At 40.1% G+C, this 22172-nt stretch overlaps 1 protein-coding gene across 2 annotated transcripts in view; it reads right to left on the reverse strand.

The window, feature by feature from the left end:
• MMS22L (MMS22 like, DNA repair protein) overlaps positions 1-22172 on the reverse strand; it is a 146526-nt gene that overhangs the window by 17929 nt on the left and 106425 nt on the right. For both annotated transcript variants that reach the window (XM_045010667.1, XM_045010666.1), the window contains exons 15-20: positions 19069-19259; positions 13227-13377; positions 8593-8735; positions 7661-7803; positions 7327-7486; positions 4655-4824 (exon numbers count right to left, since the gene is read on the reverse strand). In XM_045010667.1, the coding sequence (XP_044866602.1) occupies positions 4655-4824; positions 7327-7486; positions 7661-7803; positions 8593-8735; positions 13227-13377; positions 19069-19259 (958 nt within the window). The remainder of the gene's footprint in view (positions 1-4654; positions 4825-7326; positions 7487-7660; positions 7804-8592; positions 8736-13226; positions 13378-19068; positions 19260-22172) is intronic.

Genomic DNA, 22172 nt, shown 5'->3' on the forward strand with positions numbered 1-22172 from the left:
TACGAAGCAAATACAAGGATGGGTACTATCTTCTTTTGGTAGATCTTGTCAGAAGCTAGCTGGGAACCTGCCCACTTGTGTGAAGGAGAGGACGAACCTACATTGCTAGACTGCAGCTGACTGGGTTTTGGACTGGAGGTTTGACCTCATCCATTTCAGACACACAGACCTTCTTTATATAGCAGATAGGCATTACAAAGAATGTTGATAAAGGCTGCCTTATTTTTCTCCACTTTTATCATGTTTTTCAGACATCTTCTGAAGAAAGAAAAAAAAGTCTCCTGAGGAGAAGTGCATGCCAGCATCATCTCCTCACTTAAGCAGAGTGGCAATAGATTTCTGTGTGCACTAACAGCAGGGACTCTTTGTGCCAGGAAATGCTTCTTTTTCTGATTCATCCATCTATCTGTCAATCACCTATGAAGAGAGAACGACCTTTTAGTATGGACTGCTGGTTCTATTCACTGCAGAAACACCGAACTGTCTAATGATGACATATAATGTCAGTCCTGCTGATGGAATAAATCTATTCACCAATTAATGTTGCACAGTGCCTATTAAACACATGCTATAATTCACAAAATGTGGTACTGAACTTCTTCAGACTTCTGACAGTACAGTACAGTACAGAACAGATGAGGGCTTTGAAGGCTTGTTCCTTGAGAGATGCTGAGCATGCTCATTTCCATTAAAGACAACAGAAGCTGCACATGCACAGTGCCTTTCAGGATCAAGCTCTTATAACACTTCTGTATTTAAATAAAAATAATACTGATAATTTGAACAGAGGACACTACAGGCCCCTATATATATAATACATATTCATTCCACATACACACATCATATTCTGTAAGACATTTATACCACTAAATTTGGAAATAATAGTTTTAGTGCACAAACTCTGTTACCTTCATCACTGTTGGAAAATTATACCAACACTCCTCCAAATCATTTTCTAAATCCATTTTATCAGCAATCAGAACGATTTTCGGATTCCCAGTAATAAACTTCAGCAATTCACTATTACATAAAACCAGCTCTACAACAATGTTTCCAAAGGAATAAAATGTCTAATGTTGGCTGTTATATACCTTGCCTCCTCATCTCACAATTAAAAACAGTGCCATAAAAACTTTAAAATGGCCATCCAGTCATTTGTTGGGCGCCTCACCTTCTAATGTCTGACACTTAAACACTCTGCACCCAACTTTGACAACAAATCCTATCAAATTCTTAACTACAGCATTTCCTAGGTCATCAGCTGTCACAAGAACAGTCTGTACAATGGTAGAAGAAACAACCTCCTTCAGCACCTCTTAAGATCAGAAAAATTACCAGTTTAAAATTGTGAAGTGATGCCAGGGCCTCAGCAAGCCTGAGAAGGCTGGATTAATTAGGGAACACCAAAGAATCTCCAGTAAGTATTCTGAATGTAGTGGAGAATGGACCCTGGGTATCAGGAACCCCTCGAGATGTGTACATGTTACTTAGGGTTTTCTGAACCCAAACCTATTGGTAACTATCTTTTCTTCCAGATAGTTTCAGGAAATAAACCAGTGGGAACACAGCTCCTCCTCTGATGAATGATTGGTACAAACTCGAGGGCTTTTGCCCCCAAATCCCTTTTTATTGAGTCCAAAGCACACATCTAAAATAGCAACAGTTTAGAACAATCCAGATATAGTTACCAAAAGTCCGAGATGTTGTTGAGTGGTCAATGGTGGGTTTCTGATGGCCAGCCTTCCTCCTAGCTGCTGGGGAGTTGAGTGTTAGCTAACTTGTAGAAAACCTCTCTAAACTTCTCCAGATCATGCACATCTTTTTATAGGTTGCGCAGAACAAAGCGCGTAACTCAGTAACTCCTTGCAAATTAAAAATTTTCCTAACATCAGCAAGCAGCTCCTAGTATCATATCAACAAAAACTTATAATCGGGAACACCCATATCCCAAGTCAGCTATCCACACTTTCACCCATTCTCATGGTTCCCCTCCAATGTTACTTTCTACCCTTATCAGCAAAACTGCAGCTGCAGCTATTTTATATGCTTATACAAAGCTCAAATTATTCCTGACTACACGGTGTTCTCACTTTCAGTTAATGATGGCTAAGTGGACAAAATGGGGTTGGGGGTGTCAAATCAATTTCTCTCATACATAAGTTCTTTAGCTCACATTTATTTAAGCAGCTAACTAAAATAAAATAAAATAAATGGAGTAAGTGTAATTGAGACAAACCAACAAAACACACTATGGCCAATCTTAATGCAGTTAATTCATGCACATGGCATTCAGACATATGCAATGGGCACCCTAGATATACCTGATATTTATTTTCGTCTCTTTAAAACATACCTACCGTTTGGGGTAGAACATATCACAGTGATCATAATGAACTGCCACAATAATACTTACTTGAGATACTAATAAACCACACCTATTCATGCTGTAGCCCTCAAAGTACTCACAACACAGAAAATTAAAAGAAAAAAAGGATGGGAGGGGGGAGAAAGAGAGGAGCTTTGCCATATCCCTAAAAAATCTGGGCTTTTCCAGTATAAGTTAGGGAAGTTCCAGAGTTGAGAACCCCTTAGGAAGAGAGCCAGGTCACTAGCCCCCTTCTTTTTAAATCAGGGCCCTGTTGCCTTGAGTAATTTGCCAGTTGCAACTGCAATAGTATCACACGGGGAGTGTAATGGTTTGGCAAATCTGGCTACATACAAACTTATGAATTCCGGTGGATTTTATGAAATTCATTGTATTTGGAATCAGCCACTTGTTACTAGCACTGGTGGCACATCTCTTCCAGGCCAATAATAATGGAGCGTCATTAGCATGCATAGCCACAAAGAGTAAGAGCACCTTAGAACAATGGGATGGTTCAAGCCTACGGAAACTGGTTTTCCTTAGATTGTCTGCAGAGGAATGGAAAATCCCCAGAAGGAGAACAAAAAAATCAGGCATTAGGACTGGCTGTTAAAAACTCAGGCGCTGCGCACACAAAGGGACGTGGTTTTTGACTGCCAGACCAGCTCAAGCTTGCTTACAGGAGTCAACAAGGAGAATGTATGACCAGGGTGAGAAGACTGAGTCAGATGAGTCAAGTCCAGGGACTCCTGAAGGGACTGGCTACAAACCCAAAGACATCTTGGAGTAGCGAGGGGGCAAAGGAGGGAAGGGTTTTGAAAGCAGGTTTTTTGAATGGATCTGTAAGTCTCTAGGCTTTCTCTATGAATACAGCATGTGTACTTTGCAAAGCCTCATTGTCATGTGCCCGGAGTCTGACCAGATTCAGGGCAGGGTGCTCAAAAGCTCAAGGATCCAGCAGACAGGTCCACACTCAGCAGTGCAGGGAGTGTCCTACAGGGGGAGCTCAATAAGGATTGTGTCAGGGAGCGAAACCAGGGAGCACTGCTTAATTTGTAATGAAAGAGGTGCCGGGGCTCCGGCAATTTTTTTTACATTCATAACTGATGCAGCAAGCCCAGAGGTGCTGGGGTTCAGCGCTGGTACAAATTAAGCACTGCCAGGGAGCTAGGACCCAACCATCTAGGACTTTATAGAAAACCATTATCTGAAAACTACATCGAGAAGCCTATTGGTTTTCAGCACAGACTACAGAGCACCAGTGTAATATACTCTGTGGATGAAATACCACTTAGCAAGCAGGCAGCCACATTCTGTAGTAATATCAGCTTCCAGATGGTCACAAGGTGTAGACAGCGTCTCAAAATTCCCACAAACCAGCAAGGAACTAAGTGATATACTGCTATGTCACTATATAGTGACATTAATTTTACTATGACATGCCATCAATCACAATATGACTTTTGGATAAAGGAAGAAAGCTGTGGGATGTCTACAATGTCACTACAACCTCTGAATTTAATTACTGCCTTGTATTAGTTGCTTTTAAGGACAATAGCAAGAAGTTTATGCTCAAAGTTAGGTTTTGAGGGACTGTAAAAAACGGTTTTACAGAAAATAATGTGCACATTTAATTATTTATTTTAAAAATAGGTCTTTTCTCTCCTTCACCCCAATTTAAACAACCTCCTGCATTTCCAATAAGCCTTACAGCATTTTGAGAGTAAATGAGAATGTGTGGAGGGTCGGAGGGAAACAGACAACAACCAATACTGGAACCAATGACCGGACCAAATCCACTGTCAAACTATTGAGATAACAACAGGGTCTTCTAAGAAAGTACACAAATACACACAAATACAAAAAACAGTAAAAAATAAACATTTAAAATGATCTAACCCTTAGTAAACTAGAATGTTAAGGTATATTTAATAAGGTATATTTTCAAATACATGTTTGCTTTCTAATCTCAACCAGTGTCCTTTTATCCATTATGCTTATTTGATCTGCTGTGTCAAAAGTCCCTCATTTCACAAGCCAATGTTGGCAATAGATCAGCTAAATCTTCTCTAGACACAATGATCAGGCATCCTCCATCACTGCTATACAAACTCAGGGAGAGGTGAACCAACTGGGGTGGCTTTTTTTTCCCCCAGTCTCCACAAGAGGAAAAATGCTACAGCTTCTTGTGCTTGATTTAAATGAGATCAAAGGCATTTTTGTAGAAAAAAAATTCCATTGCTGTTCAAGAAGTTGTTTGCTTGGAGATAAAGGAATTCAGATATTTACCTGAAGATAAAGAGGAAGATTTTCCCCAATGGCAGACAGCATAACGGCAGGCAGCTCTTTGTCTTGCTGAAACACGACAAGTGGCAATAGCAAGCTATCTATGATGCGGAACAAAAGCTGTTGTGCTTTGGAAGTTGCCAGTATTGGTGCCCAGAACTTTACAAGGCCTCCTATTGAAGAATAGTCAAGAAACCCAAAAAAGTAAATTACAAGCAGACAAAAAAAAATTCCAAACAGGCAATCTGTTGTTACATTAGCCACAGGTAACCATAGCAACCCAGTTGTCTCATTTTCAAGTACAGTCCACCCTGATTAGTGAACCTGGATACAATGAAAGTCCATTTACAGTACAGCAAAATGGAAGTCCCAAATTGTTTCAATGCATAATAACATACAAATTGTAATTTCAATTACAGTGAAGTTGTTTTGCAAAAGGAATGGCTACAACATAAAAGGGGGCCATCTTCTTATACCTCTGTGCTCTAAGCGTTCCACTATTTAACTACTGTATTTGGCATATTTGTACACTACATCTGCTGCTCCCACACATGCCATAATATGGGTTCTCAAACTTTTTCAGTGTGAATCACATCTTCAACAGACAGATTGCCTGTAGCTTCCATTCACAACTGCATAGCAGCCCTATGGCAATAAGAACATTGTTTACATGAAAGAGCAATATTGGGAAAATATTTTATATATATTGTAACTCCCTTTAATGCAATTTACCAGCTGAAAACAAGGAGAAGCCGGCTCCACATAACCAGGTGCCTCTCTATAGACTGCTGGTGGTCCATAGTTTGAAAACTTCCATGCTATATAAGAGCAGCACTTCTTACTTCTTTTCAACACCTTTGTGTACTGATTTGCACAGTTCCCTGTCCTTAGTTTACTGACTGTAAAAGGGTGTTAATGTAAAAATACCTTGACATCCAGGAACAGCTTCATTAAAGCCGAAGTGCAGTTTTTATTGAGGAAATGGCTGCATACTCAGCAGCATTTTATTACTCAAAGTACAGTGCAACTAATATAAACAGTCTAATAAAACAGATTCTTGCCCAAAGTAGCTCTGATCAACTGAGCACAATTAGAGTGTATATCCAATTATAAACAAGAAAAGGTTTCCTATATCACAAAATACGGGGGCATCCCAAGTTCAAGACTGAATAAGACACAGAAGAGATCAAAAATAGGCTTTTACAAGACGTTATTAACGTATAAAAGTCAACCCATTACCATCTCTAAAAACAACGAACAACAACATTCATCTTGGGGAGTGAAAGAAAACACAGTGATCAATCATAATGAAACACAGGGATCACTTGGCAATATTTCTAATAATGCTGTCTAGTGCCCAGTTTTCTTCCAACTACCATACACACATATTTTGAAGAAGCATAATCACTCTGACCCAGAGTTCTATGCCCATTATCACTGACACTATGTATTTGGTGGCATACAGCAATGCAGTTTAGAGACACGTATGACGCCCATACTTGAGAGGCTTCCAGATTTATCTGGAAAGCATCTTACTGGGTGACTGCAGTTTTACAAGCTCACAGCAGGTGAAGAAATGTCTGAGATGACTTTAACTGACAGAACAAAACCATAACTCCCATTTCACTACTTTTTTACTAAAGGAAAAGGACAATTTTTTGTATCGAGTGGTACAATTTCTGATTCTGATAATATCACCCTTTCCTATGGGAAAGGAAAGAGAGGGAAAAATTACCCTTTAGTCACTTTATTATATAAAAATGGTTCTGGCATCTGGATACTTAACACAGCTCATTTGGTTGATAGCTTATGTACCAGAATATACAGATCTAGGAATCAGAAAATAAAAACATTTACCCATCAATAATTCTGTTAAATCAGATATACATTCAGCACTCTACTCAAATGTTAGTTTTGCTTACTTCATTAAACAATTCCCACTGTTTTAAAGATGGTGCTTTCACTACACATATAGATGTGCACACAGCTCTCTATCTTTTATTTAAAGGTAGGTAGGCCTTGGGTCAGATTCTGGCACCTTTATTCATAGGTAATACCACTTTATTCTTTGAGCAGTTCCATTGGTTTTAATGGCAATACTCAAGGAGTAAGGAACTATTCAATATGGGTAAGACTCCCAGAATATGGCCTTTAATAATGTGCACACAGGATCAAAGAGAAAAGAGTGCCAAAGTAATGCTCATTTAATTGATAATTTACATAGTCAGACGCACTACCATAGCATTATTGCAAAGATACTGCAGATTAAAAAAATCCCATTCTGTTGCCATTTTTCTTTGTTTTGTTCCAGTAAAGATTTCCAGTGAACAAAATTATTAAAACCTCATGATTTCAAATGAAAGCTAAACTTTGTTGTATTCACAGCGCATCTACAGAGGAAGGATGGTTTTTTGGAGGAGAAAAAATATTGTTGTTTCAGAGGATCAAGATAAAAGGGTGAGAAAGATAAGAGAAAATTAGGAATTTTGCTTTTTAGTAGTTTTCTGATATTTAATCTTTTAAACATCAGGAAAATAGATTATTAAAAAGTCCACACAAAAAGTTGTTCATTGGTGCTGTGTTGAGTCACAATATTTTACTCATTCCATACACAAAACTATTTCCTGTGCTACTGAATTATGAAACATGATGATGCACGGTTGCAAAATAATTACCTATAATCGAGTAAGTGAGCTGCAGGCCTTCAGCAGGTCCTTTCTTCTGCAAATAAGGTTTTACATATTTTACCACGTCACCTAGATATTCCAAAGTCTTTGTTACCATGGCAGATTTCTCAGCTACAGTCTGAAGGCTGTTGTAAGTTACACCAACAGCCTGAGAACACAAAGAAAGTTAAATAGATCAGACTCTGTTGGATTTTGTTTGTTTTTGTTAAATACTGTGCTGAAGCTTGGCTAAATACTTTAAAAAAAAAGCACATTCAAGTTTTGGTTTTACATTGCACATTGTAACTGTCCTGTAGAACCACGTTTATAAGAGGTACAGTACCTTAATGAATTGGACAAGAGCATTCTTAGGGTCTTGCTTGAAGACTGACTCATCAAAACGTGCCTTTGAGAAGATGTTTTCTATTTCTGAGAGTTTAAAAACCAACCTTGTCATTTCAGTCAGCTGCTCCACATAAACTTTCCCTGTTTGTTATAAAGGGAATATAACTGAGAACACAGTATACTTTGCTAATCAACTCCACCTATGGTTGAGTTTTCTATTTATCTGTTAACAAAATCATGAAGTAAAACACGATTCAGAAGTCTTTAAAATATGAAGATTCCGTAAGTTAAGGTTTCTGACTAGACAAAAGGCTTGTTTCTAAACTAGGCAAGTATCCAACACTGGGTGAGAGTAATGAGTATTAGGAGTAATCCAAGCCCCTTCACTCTACCGTTAGCCTTCCCAGAAATTTACAGAATATACATGATTTTATAGAAGATTTGCCCAATAGATAATTAGAAGTGCAGCATTCTAAATACATCTGAATAAATATAATTCAGCACATAAGGATGAAGCAGCCAAGAAAGCAAAATATCCAATCTAAAATGGGATAGAATTATTCATAATTGGATGTTTTTCTTTTTAGGGAGTTCACAGCATGATTCCTGGTTATTTACTTCAGATTTTCACTTTTTTCAGAGCAGTTCTTCATGGGGGAAAAAATAGCTTGTCTCCTTGGGAGCAAGTTTTTGTTCTTTGCTTCCAAGGAAACAGCTCTTTTATCTTTGTTTGTGATAAATTAGTCATATATAGAACACGCAAAACATTGAGAAATAGCACAAGCTGTGTAAAGCAGCACATTTTGTAATTAGGTAAAAGTAAAGAAATACAAACAAAAATATATTTTGTAATTAGTTGAAAATATATGCCATTTTTGCTATATAGAATTGTTACAGCAATTCAAACACTAGGGAAACGTGAACACTTACCAACTGTTCGCTCAGCATCTGTCCTGGTCAATGTACCAGTAGGATGATCAATGTACATTTGTAAAATGCATCGAAACCAAGAACGTACTGACAAGGCTTCATAGGATGTATGTCCCATACCAGAAAAAGATTCAGACAATGTGCTGCACAGATACAGTGGTGGGGGAGAAGGAAATAAGTAAAGACCTGGAAAAAAGCCTCATTTTACTTTAGTTTTATAGAGAATGTTTTTAGCAACCTTATTTATAACTATATACAAACATAACAGAGAGAGGGCCAAACTTGGCATTCCTTTAAATACATGCAACCTACAGAATTTTGCCCAGAGTTTACAGATGCCCAGATACAGGTGATGTGCTATATTCACTGGTGCCATATGTGGCGATATGATTTACAGGTCAGATGTAAGACACAAAACTGAAGTATAGAAAATCTGTACAGTTTGTTATTTTTCAATCCAGCAATGGGAGTCTCTCTCTGCTTGGAAGAGAGTTGATTTGTTTCAGCAAAAAAGACTATGACCAATCAAAAATAGTTAAGGAGAAAAACCTCACTAAGGCAATCTAGAGATGGCACAAACGACTGTGAAGTGACTAACAAGGGAGTATAAAAGGAACTATCCTCCTCTATAAACACAAAGAGGGCCAGATTCTCCCCTAGCTTACACCACAGCAAATTAGGACTAATTACATCAGAGCCAGTGCAGCTATACTTGTGTACAAAACAGTGTAAGAGAGAAGAAAAATCAAGTGCACAAGTCCATGGCAGCACACTTCTCAGATATTTCCAGCAGCCAAGTCCCACATAGACCCCCAACATCATTTGAAAATATTCTGTCGGACCAAACATCATTTCAACACTGAATATATACTTTAAGTATTATGAAATTGGCACCATTTTACAATATTTAAATGTGTGATGCAATTTATACTCCTGGGGGAATTCTGCACCAAAAAGTTAAAAATTCTGCACACAATATTTTAAAATTCTACAAAATCCTGAAAATTTTGTGTCAAAATAACACTACATAATCACACCAGTTTCAATTATTTTGGTAGTTTATTTCAAAATACCTGTCAGCAAGTATGTCTGTAACAATACAGACACACACAAAAATTCCCCCAGGACTAGAGAGTTAAAAGAAATCTGTATGACAACCCAGTTCCTGTTTCTCTGCCCCTTTCCGCCCCCCAGAGCCCAGCCATATCCCCCAGCCCAGACATCAGTCACCTCACTCCCAGAAACCAGCTATGCCCCCCGAGCTGACAGCCATCCCTCCCTCCCAGAAGCTAGCTGTGCCCCCCCCAGGCCAGACACCAGCCCCCTTCTTTCCAGAACCTAGCTGTGGCCCCCCAGCCCAGATACCTGCCCCCTCCCTCCCAAAACTCAGCCGTGACCCCCTGAGCCCAGACACCCATCCCCCTACGACCCATGGATCCAGAAGGAGAAACAGCCTGTTGCTGGGTCCCAGCCAGGCTTGTGTAGAGTTTCCTGCACACCTCTGTCTCCTTCCCTCAGAGCGTGCAGGGAACTGCAGCGGCTAGGAACTCTGTACTCCCTCCCGCCACAGTGTCATCTATGTGTGAGCTGGGCTCTGCTGGGTCCAGCACCCCTAGTGGCAGCCAGCGGCACTGCAGCCCATTTCTGTGGAGGGAAATGAAATTATGCACAAAAAAACATTAAGTTCTGCAAAATTCTGCATTGCGCACTGGTGCAGATTTCCCCCAGGAGTACCTGTTGTGGAGGCAGACAGAGGGGGCATTGTGGCAACTCTATTGGCAGATGAAGCAGATTTATCTGACTCCTAATGAGTGGGTATCATGCCAGGTAGGTGGGTGAGTGCCTGGCTGACCGACATTGCCAAAGAGCTCAATCACACTAGTTGGTGCTGCGATGCCCTCCTCTGATGTTCCATAGCCTCATGGACTTTTCTCATATATCTAATGAGTTCCTGCTGCTCTTCTGCCCAAGCAGCATGTGCCTGTGTAACTGTACTTAATTGCAGTAGGAACTCCCGGCTGCAGGAAAAAACATCTCCTCTGCATATTTCAATTGCACTGGGGAGGTGGTTAGACAAACACCTATCAGGAATGATCTAGATAATACTTAGTCCTGCCAGAAGTGCAGGCAACTGGACTCGATGACCTCTCAAGGTCCCTTCCAGTCCTATGATTCATCAAGTTGTGTATACATGAATTTATGACAGTTACTCTTATCTTGTCCCTCTTCCCCCTTCTCCAACCTACTGTTGTGAAACCCACGTAATACTGTCTTAAAAATTGTATCGTTAACTCTCTGGAACAAGAGTGCCTACTATGACCCCAATCTTGAAAAGACATGCTTAACTTCATGCGTTCTGAAGAGCCCAATTTAAATCAATGGGTTTAAAGTTAACCAAGTGTCTAAGTACCTTGCTGAAGAGCATGATACATGCTGATCTTGACTGACAGGTTACTCAGATGTCCATAATTTGTGTGCAGAACCTTTATAATTGGTGATAAAACATCATGTAGAAAGAATCCAGTTTTGATTTCAGAGACCAGGCTGAGTTTGCCGGGCTGATAGAAAAAAATCATCTTTTTGCTTGTAAATTTAGCTCATTTGATGTAAAAATCATTAACAGACCATAATCATGAGGCGCCAGGTTGCCAATGCTTAGATCAGGGATTGGCAACCTTTGGCCCACGGCCCGCCGGGGGTAAGCCCCCTGGCAGGCCAGGTCGGTTTCTTTACCTGCCATGTCTGCAAGTTCAGCTGATCGCAGCTCCCATGGGCCACGATTCACCGCTCCAGGCCAATGGAGACTGTAGGAAGCGGCGCGTGCCAAGGGATGTGCTGGCTGCCACTTCCTGCAGCCCCCATTGGCCTGGAGCGGCGAACCGCGGCCAGTGGGAACCGCGATCAGCCAAACCTGTGGACACGGCAGGTAAACAAACTGACCCGGCCCGCGGGCCACATGCCAAAGGTTGCCAATCCCTGGCTTAGATACTTCAGTGACTTGTGCTATAAAATTGTCTAAAGTAAGTAAACAAACATATGAAGCATATGATCAAAAATTCTGCCTTGTTTATCTATATAAATTAAAGGGTTGATATGTTAAGAGAATATCGATTCCTACCAAACAAAGGCCCTATCTTTGGTACTTATCACTCCCATCATCCTTGTATCTGAGCACCTTGCAACATACCTCTGTGGAAAGTACTATTATCCCCATTTGACAGGGAGGGAACCTAGGCATAGAGAGACTAGCTGACTTATACAAAGTCACAGGAAAGCAGAGCAGGGAATTGATCCTGGGTCTAAGTCCCAGGCTAGCACTCTAACCACTGGACCATCCTTCTCCTCTCTCTTTGAACACTGCCTGTCTGCCATAAGCACTGCATGCCACATAAAGCAGCCACATTTGCTCCTTGTCTCTGCCAGCAAGATTTTGCAACACTTCTAGCTGTTCCAGTGCTCATATCTACTCTGAGATTTACTCCCCTCTTATTTTGAAGCACAACAGAATCATAACCTGGGTTTACTTTGGATAATAACCAACATGTGGTTTAATTTCTTCACCTCCAATGCTAAATACAGCCCAGAGCAGAGAGCGAAAGAGAGACGCTCCTCCCCCCTCAGAATGAAGACTCTGATTCAGTGAATGTTTATGTACATGCTTAACTTTATGCAGACTCATTTAAGTCAATGGAACTACCCACACCCATACATTTAAGCATGTTCATGTTTGTAGGATAGGGGCAAAAATCTGTTAAATAAATCTTAGGATTCTACTCAACGTGCTCATTCTTACAGTCTCAGACACTAGTATTGTGCGAAAACTAGTATGAGATTGCCAGATAAAAAAGGTCCACAAGTCCAATTTTATTATTTTCGATATTATTGATACTATACTGCACCCCTCCCTAAATATTTTTGTTATAATAGAAACCTAAATATTTAATTATTTCTCTTGAATTTAATATTAAGCTCCTATTGTAAGATCTCTGTTGCAATATCATAAAAAGTCCGGAGGAATATTAAGACTCAAGCTTAAAACCTGTAAGCATGAATGAAAGGGGATAAACAGATGTTGGAATTACCAAGTCATAACATTCGACATATTAAAATTCAACTATGGGTGCTACTGCTTTACCTCTTAAACGGTAGGGATGGTAACAATAGTAGAAGAGGAGGAATAGCCAATACGCAACTAAATAAAGTACAATACTGCGTGGGTCAAGGCATTTCATTTAGCTGCAGTGTAATGGCCTTCAGAAGAGTATTGATACAGAGTTATTGTCTAGATTCCAGTTTTCCAGTACCAATTAGCAACAACACTTTTTCCATTTGGAAAAAAAAGTGACTTGCTGCATGAAAGAAAAATTAACTTTGCAATTTAAATGTCTACCTGTCAACTTTCATTATCCAAAGCCATAAGAAAAAAGCTTTAGAAAATAAAGGAGTTCAAAACTATAATACATTCAAGGAATCTAGAACTTAGAGAATTGCAAAAGGTCTATAACAAAGAAACTGGACCACTTGAAGGGAGGCACTGCTTTTTAAAATAACATTTTCCTTTAGACCGATGAGTGAATGAGGGGCCTTTGTATGCTAGAAAGGATCCGAAAGAACAAGAAGTTTAAATTGTTCACCTGTTTTCTATTAGATGACTGAGATATCTTGATACCAGCTGGGGACACACCATATCATCCCATCCAAACAATTGCATCATTGCTAAAACAGGCTGTGGTTGGAGATCTGATGGAGCTGTACAGGGCATGTCCAAAGCTAACAGAGTAAAACCTGATTTTCAACAGAGAAAAAGGAGGGGCAGAGTGTTAAGTCTCTCCAAATATTTAAAATATATTCCTGCTCTGCTAACAAACATAGGCTGCTATTAGTTATTATTTGTTTCTGTCACTTTCACAGGCCACAATCATGACTGGGAACCCATCATGCTAGACACCGTTTAAACACATATGAAGATGCAGTCCCTATCCTGAGGAGCTTACAATCCATGACAACACACAAGATACAAAATTTAGCAGACTGATACAATCAAATACACACCGTTTAAAAATACATTTCCTTCCCCCCACTCCCATGCACAAGTACATTTTTTGTCCTATAACAATTTTTAAAACACTTTCTTCCTCCAGGAATGAATTCTGGAGGATTAAACTATATTTTGAAAGGTAAGGGATCTGTAGAATTGTGTTTCTTGCTATGTTTAGAATAAACTTTTGACTTTTGTAAATGAGAGTTCCGGGGGAGGGGGGAGAAGGGGGAAAGAGGGGAGTGTAAATACAGTGCTAATGACAAAGTTACTTTTGAACTGAACAATCCCACGTAGGCCAACACAACATCTTCAGCTCTAGAAAACTGTAAAATGAATACCTGCCACAGAATTTTTTTTAGAGACACAAAGTGGGTGAGGTAATATCTTTTATTGGACCAACTGCTGTGGGTAAGAGAGAGAAGCTTTCAAGCTACAATTTAGATGCCACAATTTTTCTCTCACCAGCAGCAGTTGGTCCAATAAAAGATATTACCTCACCCATCTTGTCTCTCTAATATCCTGGAACCGACAGCTATAACAACACTGCATACAGAATTTTTTAATGAGACATAACCATGCTCTTTAAACTGGTGGGCCACCATGGAACCTACATCCAACACTAACAATAAAAAAAATATTCTCATAGCTCATTCTTTATGCCATGGATAACAAATACATTTCAAGGCAGGCAGGAGACATATCGTGGAATGCTGATATGTTATTAGACTAAATGAAATCGGCAACAGGAAAGGAGGTTTGGAAGACTGATCTTTATTTTTTGATAAAATGTAAGGTGCTCACCGGCTCCCAGCTTCCCAGCATATTAATAAATTAACAGTATACTTTGAACTACATGTATCCAGAAGCTGATTTTTGACTAGCTGAAGTACAGAATAAGTCAATTCTCAGAAACAATACAAATGCAGCTATTTGAATTAATGGAACAGGGCTAGGTCTGTGGTCTTACTACAAGTCCTCAGTAAGGGTCAGTGTGTAGTTTTGCCACCCCAGAAGCAGGCTAAGGACCTTTGGTAAACCACAGTCATAATATGGTGCCTAGTTCACCCCTTACCCCAGGGAAGTAAGTAATCATGCCAACACTTAGCACAGATTACTTTCCCTACCATGGTGGTTCAGCAGTGTTGGCCAGTGCTGGGGGTAAAACTTGGGAAACTGAGTCACAAGTCCACCCAATTTAAGCTTAATCAATTTTTGCTTTCATTTATACCATTTCAGAAAGAAATCTCACTAAGGGTATGTCTACACTAGGAAATTAGGTCGATTTTATAGAAGTCGTTTTTTTAGAAATCGATTTTATACAGTCGCATTAAGTCAGCGGTGTGCGTCCACAGTACCGAGGCGAGCGTCGACTTTCGAAGTGCTGCACTGTGGGTAGCTATCCCACAGTTCCCACAGTCTCTGCCGTCCATTGGAATTCTGGGTTGAGCTCCCAATGCCTGATGGGGCAAAAACATTGTCGCAGGTGGTTTTGGGTACATGTCATCAGGCCCCCCTCCCTCCCTCCATGAAAACAATGGCAAACAATCGTTTCTCGACTTTTTCCTGGATTACCCGTCCAGACGACATACCATGGCAAGCATGGAGCCTGCTCAGCTCACCGTCACCGTACGTCTCCTGGGTGCTGCTGGCAGATGCGGTACTGCAGTGCTACACAGCAACAGCTCCTTGCCTTCACGGCACAGAAGGTGCAGAATGACTGTTAGCCGTCATCGTCGTCTCCTGGGTGCTCCTGGCTGACCTCGGTGAGGTCAGTCAGGGGCGCCTGGGCACACGTGGGTGCTCCTGGCAGACCTCGGTGAGATCGGTCAGGGGCGCCTGGACATAAATGGGAGTGACTCCAGGTCATTCTCTTCTTTAAGTTTCATCTCATGGAGATTCAGTCCTGCCTGGAATATCAAACGAGCTGGAAGCTTCTGCCTCAGGCTGCTCTCCCAGCTGGTAGCACCACACGGTCGCACTTACCCCAGCCTACCCTTGCTCCCATGGCTTATGAAGCCTGGACAGTAGTAAGGAGCAGTTCAACTATAGGCTGAGCAAGTGCAGAATGGTGGTAGAATGTGCATTTGGACGTTTAAAAGTGTGCTGGCGCAGTTTACTGACTTGGTTAAACCTCAGCAAAACCAATATTCTCATCGTTATTACTGCTTGCTGTGTGCTCCACAATATCTGTGAGAGTAAGGGGGAGATGTTTATGGTGGTGTGGGAGGTTGAGGCAAATCGCCTGGCCACTGATTACATGCAGCCAGACACCAGGGTGGTTTAGAAGAGTAGAGCAGGGCATGCTGCGCATCAGAGAAGCTTTGAAAACCAGTTTCATGACTGGCCAGGCTATGGTGTGAAAGTTCTGTTTGTTTCTCCTTGATGGAAACCCGCCCCCTTGGTTCACTCTACTTCTCTGTAAGCCAACCGCCCTCCCCTCCCGCCTTTGATCACCACTTGCAGAGGCAATAAAGTCATTGTTCTTTCAAATTCATGCATTCTTTATTAATTCATCACACAAATGGGGAGATAACTGCCAAGGTAGCCCGGGAGGGGTGAAGGAGGAAGAAAGCACCGGGTGGGGCGGTGGAGGAGGGAAGGACAAGGCCACACTGCACTTCAAAACATTGAATGCCAGCTTTCTGTTGCTTGGACAGTCCTCTGGGGTGGACAGGAGTTCTGATAGCATGGATTCCTCTCCCCATACAGTGATCAGATCCAGTACCTCCCATTTGGTCCATGCTGGAGTTCTTTTGCAATTCTGGGATTCCATGGTCACCTCTGCTGATGAGATCTGCACGGTCACCTCTGAGCTCGCCATGCTGGCCAAACAGGAAATGATATTCAAAAGTTCGTGGGGTTTTTCCTGTCTACCTGGCCAGTGCATCTGAGTTGAGAGTGCTGTCCAGAGCTGTCACAATGGAGCACTCTGGGATAGCTCCCGGAGGCCAATACCATCGAATTGTGTCCACACTACCTCAGATTCGACCCAGCAAGGTCGATTTCAGTGCTAATCCTCTCATCGGGGAGGAGTACAGAAATCGATTTTAAGAGCCTTTTAAGTTGACAAAAATGGCTTCGTTGGGTGGATGGGTGCAGGGTTAAATCGATCTAACGCTGCTAAATTCGACCTAAATGCGTAGTGTAGACCAGGGCTCAGTGTCTGGACATACATTTATGCCATCCAGATAACAACAGACGAGACAGAATTGGTAAATAGGCTCAAGTTGCCACATTCTGGAGCACTGGGAGGTTCTTCCACCTTCCATTATAGTTCCATCACCTACTCTGATCCCTTGTTCTGGTCCTTCAGACCAGTTCTTCAGTTTCTGGTCCGGTGTTTCTCCAGTTTGGGTCCACGTTCACTTGATCTTTTATACATTTCTACACTACAGAGTCCTTAATCTTTATCCAATTGGCTTTAAGTACATGAACCTTATGGATTTTAGGTAACGAGTACATTACGCACGTGCAAGCTTCAGTTACCCAACTTCAGTATTTTTCCTGCTGGTTTTGCAGTTTCTGGGTGATGTTGTTTTGTGTCACCTTGCCTTGTGTCTTTTTTGTTTCTATGTTTTTATTTATCATTACTTGTTTGTGTATCTATTACTTACAACTCCTAATATAACATGTTGATTCTGTTCTGCTGGCAATAACATTTTAAGCAGATTAGAAATTCTATGTAAAAGAAGAATTGGCAAATCTACACTCATGCCACCAAAACCTTGGCTTAAGAGATACCTCATCTGTACTCATTCACTGCATATAATTACAAGTCATTAAAATATAGCTATCAAAGCTCTTAATCTTACCATTAACAATTCTTCATTTTATATTTCAATGTTACAAGTCAGTATATGTTATTCTGTGCTACCTTTACTCTATTGGAAAGGGAGGGGAGATACAGAAAACATTAGGATTCTTTAATGTTCACATATCTTCATTCAAAGCTCAGATTTATTTGTAAATCATTACAAAGAAACTTCATTAGAAATTTCCTGCGAATTCATCCTGAGGGGTGATTCCATTATAGGGGCCTTAATATTTAGTTGTTTTAATGGTTTTCCAACACCAGTATACTCAGAGAGAAGGGAAGCGGCCAGCATGGTTAAAGCTGCCACTTCCTGTCCCTGGATGTCCACTCCCCACCCACTTGAATAGGAGGGGGAGTAGCAGTGCTGTGGACGCTGCTCTCTCTCCCACGTGTTGCAACCTTCAATCCAAGTAGCCCACGCAGTGGGGTAAGGAGTTGCATTCCTCCACATTGCTCTCCTATATCAGTGCATAACACAGGTCACAACTGTATCTACACTCAGCACTCTAAGCAGATTTCTAATAGAGGTTGGTTCTCTCATTATTTCATTGTATGAAGAAGATGATGATGAAGAAGGAGAATGGATCTTGCTTTGGTTTTGTATTGTCATTTTCTATAAATGCCTCAGCGGTTGGAGATCATTACCCTTTCACAATAGTGTCTCTCATTACCGTTAACTCTCTTAACTATTGTAGCACTGCTCCCGGTCAAGGGTCTCTTAGCATTTCCGTTACTGACCTAGTCCTTGAAGCTTATAAATTTAGTTCTTAATTCACATCATGGTGAAAAAAATAAGACTATTTCGATCTGGACTTTTCAGATTCAGGACATCATCATAGCTAGAGATCAGCTCCGTCAAACTGAAACATAGTATTATATTAAAATTTCAGCAAAAATAATACTGCATCTAAATGCAATGAGCCAGATCCTCAGCTGCCACAAATCAGCATAGCTCCAGGGAAGCCAAGGATCTGATCCAGCATTCTTACTATTCACTGATACACTATCCATCTGTCTGGATTCAGAGTGGTATTTGCAAGATAAAATTCTAGCAACCCAACAGCTTCCAATACAAAATGACCAGTCAGAACAGTCCAATGTAATGTCAGAATGTATATGAAAGTAAAAATGCTACAAAAAGTGATAATGAAATTTACCTTTTAAAAAATATCTACATAGATGTCAAAACATGATACCAAAATGTAAATTATGTTAAACCATTAGCAATACTGAAAAAAACAAGATGAGAACAAACTTTCATGTAAAGCAATGGAATAGATTTTAGATATAATGTAATGAACTATAAATCATTATCCTTATTTAGATTACAGCAAACATTACAAATGTAATTTAAGCTGTCAATGATGCCAAAAATCAAAGAGTCCTATATAGTCAAACCACTCCAGTATTATAGATCTGCATCCTATCAACAGAGACAGCATTTCATTTTTTGTTGTTGTTGTCAAAATAGCACGATTATCACAGAGCCTCGTCTCTACATTTAGGTAGATTTGAGCTATTACACATGAACAGGAATATGCCAAAATGTTAAAATGAATAAAAGTTTGCATCCAGGGAAATAGCAAAGGAGGCAATAGAAAAAAGGAGGCTCAGTGCTGACCTGCAGCTGTATCTGCAAGCTGTGGAGGAGGCAGAGTCTGTGACATCCTTTGGCTCTTCAAGAAGGGAAAAAAATTTCTCCAGAGAGCACCGGCAACAGCAAGGTGGTGCTCTTTAGCCACTAATGGAAGTTGTGTGTTTGGGCCCGTTTTCCCTAGCTGAGGTCCCTGGATCATACGTTTGTGCACACTCCTAGGGAGAAACAAAAACAACATTAACATGCAATAAATGAAAAAACAGATTTCTTCACAGTTTCTTTAAACTGTACAGTCTGAGAACTGAAGGATCATTTTGTATAATTAAAACCTTTATGCAAGACATTATGCATACTAGTTATTTGATGGATGAATGATGGCATATTAAGCACCATAAAGTTAATGTTAATTACTAATGTCAACCATTAATTATATGCTTTTTAATATGTCAGATCAAAATGAGAAATAGGCCGCTTTAAAATGAACATTTGCATTTTGCAACTGCTGGCAAGACAAGTGAGTCTTGCTTACAATCCAAAGCCAGGCACCTTTTTTTTTTTTAATGGTCTATAAGAGTGTAAGTGCTGGGTGTGTACAGAAAAAGAGTAAATAATGAAAAATGCTTTTTCATAATTGCAAGACTTAGTATTAAAGTTTACTTTTTAATTTGGGAAACCTCAGTAGATGCATGGTTGGATAAGAGCAAATATTCATGTTTTCCTGATGCATTGTAGACAATTAGGTTTGACAGCAGTGCCCATAGCTTTGTTAGTACAGTAAGGACAAAAGTTACAACTACCACACAACTCCCATCTCTTCGTGAGACAATGTGGCATAAATTCAATAATGCACTCAATTTTCTTTGATTCTTCTAGTACCATTCCTGCTACTTAATCTAATTTGGAAGTTGTGACTTTCTAGAGGTTTAATAGAGATATGTCTGCAGGGAATCAATGTTCTCAGAGAAATGGTGGGGGGGCAGCATTAATAAATTTGTCTGGTAGACTAGGATAGGAGGCATTACTGCAGTGGGCTGATCAACTAAATAACATGCTTATTAAAAACAATCTGCAGGAACACACTATCATTCCTGTTCCTATTTATCTTCTGGTCAACTCAATTGAGATTGTGCATTAAAGCACAGGCAGCATTATTACATTTGCTTTATTAAATTCTATAAACAGCACTGTAAAGTCAGAGTCAAGATATTTATAAGATAATAGCATAGAGTGAAGGCAGGGAGACTTGCCTTAACACTAATGCTTGTAGACTATAACATAAAAAAAAAATTAGACAGTCACAATAGCAAATGTTGCACAAAACTCCTCTCTCTGGCTTCCTAGGTTTTTATTCTATGCTCATCCTAATATATATATATATATATATATATATATAAGTTCCCCCCTGGGAAATGTGAAAGAATTATACAATTCATGACACTCATTAGGATGTCTGGAATGGCATAATTTTAAATAAAGAGCAGACAGGCAGCAAGGCCTACTCTTAGCATGGTTGGTATTAGAAGTGTTTATCATTTTACCAAATTAGTATCCAAAAATTCTCCCAAATTTTAACACATAAAGCATACTAGCTGTCAAAGGTAACAGATACCTTATGGATATCCGCAGGCAGCTATTAGTTTCAATGGGATACACACAGGGAATTTAGTCCCACTACTTTTTGACTGGTTACACTTAACACACTTATAATATAGGTTGTATGATGTAGTATAAGGCATCAAATATTTTGTTGAGAGGGACATGGTCCACACACGAGTGGGAGCCAGAAATTCCTGAATTCTAAGCTCACCTCTAGCATTTATTCCCTCTGTTGCCTTAGATAAGTAACTTAACCTTTGTGAACATCAGTATCTGATCCATGGAATTGAGGTGGTAATATTTATCTCCGCTTTCAAAGGATGCTATGAAGACTAATCAATGCTTGTAAAAAAATGCTTAGCAGATGAAAATTCTATTTAGTATAACAGTTGAGTAATCCATTTAAAGTTAACATGCATTAAAAGGTGCTTCTTTGGGATTTTCTCTGACACACAACAGGTACAGCAAGAATAGAAATACAAGTTAAAAAAACAGGTATGTAACAATTTGGGCTTATAACAATACGGCTGAGTTAACTCTGAGCAGAAAAAGGGCAAAGGGCTAACAGACTGAGTTAAAAAAATAAAAGGAATTAATGGCTCAAAAAATTGGAATGGTTCTGTTTGTTTTAATAAAGGGAGGGAGAATTCCTTTTAGTACAGGAAATAAAATAACATGGACCAAATTCTGTCCTTAGTCACATCTGTACAAACCTACTGATTGGTCCAAAGTCCTTCTCCTCTCCTCCAAATTGCCTCTCCAAAGAAAAAGCGTTTGCATCTCCTTTAGCCATATATGCTTAATGGAAGGATGTTCAGACTTCCAAAGTAAGGTAATATATCGTTGTGTCAGGAGAAGGGCAACATGCACAAATCTGTGTTTATGTTTATTCACAGTGACCTAAACACACACTTGCAATGAGGTAAATGCTTAGAGTCAACAGGGCCTCAATATGTGCTAGCAGGGGGTCTCAAACTGGGGGTCGGGACATGGGGGGGGCAAGCTTCCACCCCAAGCCCTGCTTTGATTCCAGCATTTATCATGGTGTTAAATAGATAAAAAAGTGTTTTTAATTTATAAGGGGGGGGGTCGCACTCAGAGGCTTGCTATGTGAGAGTGGTCACCAGGACAAAAGTTTGAGAACCACTGTGCTAGAGTCAAAGTTCAGTCAGCCACCTCCACCAATAAACAAAGCAATTTATTGCAATAACAATATTGATAAATACAGCCACGCTTTTCATTTCGCAGTCTCGACAAAGGTGCTCACTAGAAACCTGCTCCACTGCTGAGATCATATACCTTTTGTTTGCCATAGGTAAAACTGTCCTAATAGTTTCTAGTATCAGAGGGATAGCCGTGTTAGTATGGATCTGTAAAAGCAGCAAAGAGTCTTGTGGCACCTTATAGACTAACAGACGTTTTGGAGTATGAGCTTTCGTGGGATGACATGCATCCGACGAAGTGGGTATTCACCCAGGAAAGCTCATGCTCCCAAACGTCTGTTAGTCTATAAGGTCCCACAAGACTCTTTG

Source organism: Mauremys mutica, chromosome 3 (assembly GCF_020497125.1).
Source record: "Mauremys mutica isolate MM-2020 ecotype Southern chromosome 3, ASM2049712v1, whole genome shotgun sequence".
In the NCBI taxonomy this organism is placed as follows: domain Eukaryota; kingdom Metazoa; phylum Chordata; order Testudines; family Geoemydidae; genus Mauremys; species Mauremys mutica.